Genomic DNA, 5,443 nt, shown 5'->3' with positions numbered 1-5,443 from the left:
GCTGTGTGCCTTCCTGTGCCTGTACCACACCATCACTCCTGGTACCTTGATCCCTCAGTTAGGCTCTTGTTTCCAGGGCCCCCTTGCCCTTCCTGCCTCAAAAGAAGAAACTGGGACAGTCACAGCAGGGTCTGGAGTCCAAGTCCCTTGTTTTTATTTTAACAGCCTGGCAACCAGGCAGCAGCAGCAGTACAGGGTTCCTGGCCGGCCAGCACAGGCCTGGGGTGACAGCTTCTGTCTGGTCTTCCTAGGGCAGTGCCAACTTAGACCTCTGCTCCACGGCCACGGAAGGGTAGCAGCCTCAGAGCAGCCAGCCCCGCTCCCATATTTTGCTAAACCAGATCCAGGAAAGGAGGTCTTGTTTCCGAGGTGTGCTTGGGCCCAGGGATAAGCTCTTCCACCAGACATTCTTCTCACCACAGGGTCCCTCTGGGGTTTTCGCTCCTTTCCTAAGAAGACAAGCACTTTCCCACCTCTGGGCCCCGTGGGTGTTAGCATAATGGTGGCCTTGGCCGCAGGCTCTGGACAGGAGGGAGGTTTGCGTCCGGCGCCAGGTGGCGACACAGAGCAGGGCTGTCTGACCTGGCGGAGAGCTGGGCGCACAGAGTAGCGAGGCGGCAGGGTGTGCCACAGGGCTCTGAGGGCGGGTGGCCCTTATGGTAGAGAAACCAGAAGGTCTGGAAAAGCTGCGTGTCGCTCCGCATGCGATACACCAGGTCGTGCCAGGCGGCGGGCAGCACGTTGGGCAGCCCATAGGTTTCCCGAGCCCTGTAGAGGAGCTTCCAGTGCGGTGTGGCTCCGGGCTGATTCGCCTGCGTCAGGTTCAGGATGTAGGTCTCGTGGTCCAGGACCAGGTGAGAGCTCCCGGAGTAGTTGCCATCTATTTGGTAGACACGGTACCCTGCAAGGAGGGAGGGCTGACTGGAGAGGGAAAGGGCAAAGGCAACTCCAGTGGGGAGGCAGAGCTCGCCCCTGGGCGGCCTTGGCTCCAAACCTCCTTCCTCTACCCCAACAACTTCCTCCCTCTCACCAGCTTCCTCTATCCCCAGACCTCCTTTATCCCAACAATTTGCTTCCACCTCACTCACCAGGATTGAGGCTGATGTAAGTGGTGGCACTGGGCGCCAGGAAGGCTACAGATAGTGGCCGGCTTAGGGTCTCCTCGTCATAGAAGACCTCAAACTCATCCACGTGGGTGTGGCCAAAGAACTGACCAGCCAAGGTGTTCTCATACCTGGCCAGAAGACACTAATCATATTCAGAAGTTTCAAGCGAGGGGGAGGAGGAGATCTGGGGAGGACTGGATGCTTGCTTTCTCCATCCTGTTCAAGGAAGTGGCGTCCCCACCTCAGTGGGGAAGCAGGGATGGTGAGATGTTCCAGGGAATTTCTGACCTTTAGGCTCTTCACCCGCTCGCCCCCAACACACCTCCCTCCTACCTCTCCACGATTCGGTAATAATTCCAGCTCCAGCTCTTCAGGCAGCGCCCTGGGGGAATGTGGCCAATTATATGCACCTGTGGGGAGAGTTAAGGAAGGTTATCAGGGCAAGAGGGGTCCAGGAAGCCCTGGCCAGGCTAGTTCGTATTCATCTTTCCTACAATGGCTGGCATTCCTGGCCAGAGAGACGGGGAGGAAATGAAAGGACTTTCTAAGGGTGACTGTGAGCTGAAACCCCAAGGAACACTGTTGGGAGTGCCAGAAAATCAAGCGTCTCTGCTCACGGGTGCTCCAGCTCCAGAGAGAAGTCTGTTTGTGAAGGGCCTGCTTTTCCTCCCACCCTACCGGCACCTGCCCCACTGGGTTCCCACCACTCTCCCTCACTTTGTCTCCTCGGTCCTCAGAGGCCTGAAGCTCCCCCACCAGCCACTGGAGCTCTCCAGCAGGATCTGTGGAGTTGATGAAGAGCCAGAAGTTCTCACGGGAACAAAAATTCATATTGAGAGAGATGAGGCGGAGGCCGGGGCGTGGGGAAAGTGCATAGTACCCCCCAATTCTGAAACAAAGTGAACACGGGTCAGCACGCATTCATAATCCTAGCCCTGCGTGCCCAGTCCTGTGCAAGGAATCTGGGTGGAGGGCAGAGGCACCTAGGACATCACCCCTACCCTCAAGCCCACGTTCTAGCTGAAGATCAGACAGCACTGATGATAGGGCCCGTGTGATTGAAGCGAGTGGCTCAGAGGACTAAAGGCTCTAGGAGTTCAGAGGAGACATAAAAGTGAGCTAGAAGAGGCAAAGGCCATCCAGAGGGAAGAGGACCTAGGCCTGGGAAAGATGGGAAAAGCTGGGATGTTAGAGAGGGGAAGGCATTTTAGAGAAGGCCAACATGAGCAAAGACACAGACTACCATGGAGAAGGTATGCTGCTAGCCCTTCACCCTGTGAAGGAGGGTGGCTGGAGATAAGGGTGGAAACGGAAAGTGTGGTCCGATTTGGAGGGCCAGTGGAGAGAGCTGAGGACTCAGCCTAGAGTAGCCACACATAATGCTAGGTTCCCTGCTCCCTGCACTTTCATCCATCTTTCTCCTCCCTTCCTGGGTTTCCGTGGGTCTCAAATACCTGAGGGTGCGAAGGGCTTCAGCAGGCAGCCAGGGCTCCCAGGCCTTGGCCATCGCCTCATAGAGCCAGTGCGAAGACTTGTTGCCCTCTATGAAGGGGGGAGGGAAGCCATTGACGGGTGTGCTCTCGTGGTTGCCCACAGCAGGGTACACAGGCACTGGCCCCAAGAACTTCCTCACAAGGTCTGTGACGGTGGTCAGGGCCCGCAGCTGGTCCTGACGAGACTGCTGCCAGATGTTGTGGGCAGGGATATCGCCCGTCCAGTACACCATATCAAAAGGGCCGGCGGGGCCCAGGCCACGCAACAGGCTCTCCAGGGTCCGCAGGGGCAGGTCGCACTTGCTGTACTCGCCCCAGTATCCAGCACCGGGCCGGGAGGCAGGCGGTGGGCCGGAATCCTGGCGGCAACACAGCGGGTTCTCACAGTCGGGGTCTGTGCCCTCCAGGTAGTCGTGGTCCCAGTGCAGGTCGGTGAGGAAGAGGACGCGGCTGACGGGGGAGCCTGGGGCCGGGGGCACGGGCGGCTGGGGGGATGGCTTTGGCACAGCCGGCAAAGAGATGTTCCAAGATGAGAAGATATCCCAGTGTCCACAGGAGGAGCCCAGGAGCAGACCACAGGCCTCGGACGGGCTCAGCACCGAGCGCGTCCACACCTCCACCACGTCGTCCTGAAAGAGCTGGACAGCTGATTGGCACACAGCAGGCGGTGCGATTTTCAGCAGCGTGCACATCTTGATGGCCATGGAGCCCACCCGGGCCACGCTGTCCTCGTGCTGTGGTGGGAAGAACCAGCGGTGAGAAGTCAGAAACAGAGCACAGGGACCAGGCCAACACCTGGATACGACCCGTGGGCCTGCATATCCACACTGGGCCTAGCATGGACTCAGTACCACGTGGTGAAGAGATGTCAGTTCACCCCTGCCTCTCACAGACACTGCCCTGACTCAGGCGTCACCAGGCCGGTACTTCCTTTTTAGCTCAGTGGCATTTCAAGCCTTTGCTTGCGCAGCTGGCTTTCTCAGGCAGTCTGCTGAGTGCTCTGAAATTTGGGCTGGGCGGAATGACAGACTGACCAGGGTTTGGGGACACACCCGAGGAGAGGGCCCTGATTCCCCAAGGAGCCCCACAAAGCACACCTACCAACCAGCGCTCCTCATCACCCCATCAGGGTCGGTCAAGGCAGCCCAGCCCCAACTAGTCCCACACCTCTGGATATTCCTTAATTCAGGTCCCCTTTGAGTGAGTAGCTGGTCCCAGGCACGGTGCTCGGGGCTGGAGGTGCTAGGTGTAAGGCGGAGGGGATTCGGTCAGGCACGCCTGGGTGGGAGTCCAGCCCACCCCCCAGCAGCCGGCCCCTCCTACAAGTGACTTCAGCTCCGGGGCTTCTATTCATTTGCAAAACGGAGATAACCACAGTAATGAAACCACCCTGCAGGCTAGATTTAGTCTGTATAAAAGGGTTGGCACGGTGCCCAGCATATAACTTGCGCTCTTTCCTTACTTCAGTAGGTCACCGTGGAGGTAGTGCTGGTGGTGGTGTGCAGCCGCGGGGGGCCCCAAAGGGGGGCAAATTCAGTAAAGGCTTGTGGATGACAGCCTCTCCATCAGGGATGCTCTTGGGGACCCCGGAGCGCCGGCCTTAGCCCCAGCCGCCACCGCCAGCCCTCCCTTCTGGCCTGCACCTCCCGCAGCCCCTTTAGCGCTCACCCGCAGCCTGATGTCGATGGCGGTGAACAGTCCTTTGCAGGCGGGGCAGGTAAGGTTCCACCAGCTAAAGGCTTCCCGGAGCTGGGGCGCTAGGCGAATGAACTTGGCGGGATGGCCTTGGGCGGGAAGAGGGTGGGCCCCGGCAGGGGCCCAGAGAACCTGGGAGTCGGGCAGGGCCAGCGCCAGCGCCAAGCCCATCCACAGGAGCCTCAGGCTGGGGGCCCCCAAGGACCTGTCCAGTGTCTGCTCCCGGCCCGAGCTGGGGCGGCCCTGGCCGGAAGACACTCCGTGGCGGGGCATCGCCCGGCTTCCTAGACCAGGCAGGTTCGCCCGCCCGGCCCCGGATGGCGTAGGCCCTGGTTGGCTCTCAGGATCCCTGGCGGTGCCAGGGACACCGATTAGTCCCCCGCTGCAGTCGGCTGACTGCTCGGAGACAAGCCACAAAGCAGCTCCGCCCCTTCCTCTTCCTCGGTTCCGCCGCAGCTGATCGCGTTGGCTGGCAGCCCGGGCAAGGCTAGGGAGGCGGAGGTGCAGGGGGAGTGGGCCGGGCGCGCCTGGGACCCGCCCAGGATCCCGCTTGCGATTCCGCCCAGGCTCTGACAGCTGTGCGAGGCCGCTGTGGCCGCCCAGCTCTTGCTGGAGTCGGTCATGTGTGGCTGGTGAGAGGCCCCTCCTCTCTCCAAACCTGCACTCAAATTCCTGGAATAGCTAACTGCCAGGCCCACCGGGCTTTAAACTGGGGAAGTGGAGAGGACATAGGGGGTGTTGGTGGCCAGGAGCACAGCGGGGAGGGGATTCTCACACTGTCACCTCTCCGGCCCAGAGGGCTCCGACCCTCAATTTCTTATGTTCTGCCACTGCTATCCACACCCTTGAGTCGCCCTGACTGATAATCTTTTTGACTCAGACCTCGCCAGTTGGAAGGGGCCCTGGGCTCATGCGGGGACACCCATACCTTCATTATATGGATGAGGAAACAGACTCAAAAATGGTGAAGTGGCCAAGAAAGGGTAAAGACCATACAGACAGGAACATGGATTAGAACTTGGGTCTCCCACCTTCCTGTAACCATGATGGTGAAAGCTATCATTTACTGAGCTCTATAGGATGCCCCAGGCACTGAAACAGGCACTTTATAATGACTAATCCTCAGTTCTAACAATAACCCTAAGAAGT

The 5,443-nt window shown here is 59.3% G+C and overlaps 1 protein-coding gene across 2 annotated transcripts; it reads right to left on the bottom strand.

Moving 5' to 3' along the window:
- Window positions 1-132: 132 nt before the first annotated feature.
- On the bottom strand, window positions 133-4,734 carry SMPD1 (sphingomyelin phosphodiesterase 1). 2 transcript variants are annotated; one of them, XM_068555972.1, is made up of 6 exons: window positions 4,268-4,733; window positions 2,561-3,333; window positions 1,824-1,995; window positions 1,440-1,516; window positions 1,089-1,234; window positions 133-901 (listed from the first exon to the last, which is right to left on the bottom strand). In XM_068555972.1, the coding sequence occupies exons 1-6, from the start codon at window positions 4,565-4,567 to the stop codon at window positions 492-494; spliced, it is 1,878 nt and encodes a 625-aa protein (XP_068412073.1). In that variant the 5' UTR covers window positions 4,568-4,733; the 3' UTR covers window positions 133-491. The 2 variants fall into 2 exon arrangements, with proteins under 2 accessions (XP_068412073.1, XP_068412074.1); XM_068555973.1 differs by lacking the exon at window positions 1,089-1,234 and having other exon boundaries at window positions 4,268-4,734.
- Window positions 4,735-5,443: the final 709 nt, after the last annotated feature.

The sequence above is a fragment of the Eschrichtius robustus genome, chromosome 11 (assembly GCF_028021215.1).
Source record: "Eschrichtius robustus isolate mEscRob2 chromosome 11, mEscRob2.pri, whole genome shotgun sequence".
Taxonomy (NCBI): domain Eukaryota; kingdom Metazoa; phylum Chordata; class Mammalia; order Artiodactyla; family Eschrichtiidae; genus Eschrichtius; species Eschrichtius robustus.
Note: the sequence above shows the minus strand (reverse complement) of the source record. Positions and strands in the feature narration are given on the sequence as shown.

Bases quoted from the DNA above. Each gene is read 5' to 3' on its own strand.
- SMPD1 (XM_068555972.1), bottom strand. From the start codon at position 4,567: ATGCCCCGCCACGGAGTGTCTTCCGGCCAGGGCCGCCCCAGCTCGGGC. The intron at 3,334-4,267 runs GTGAGCGCTAAA...TTCCCACCACAG, and splicing joins CCATCGACATCAGGCTGCGG to CACGAGGACAGCGTGGCCCG. The intron at 1,517-1,823 runs GTGAGGGAGAGT...CTCTCCCCACAG, and splicing joins CTGAGGACCGAGGAGACAAA to GTGCATATAATTGGCCACAT.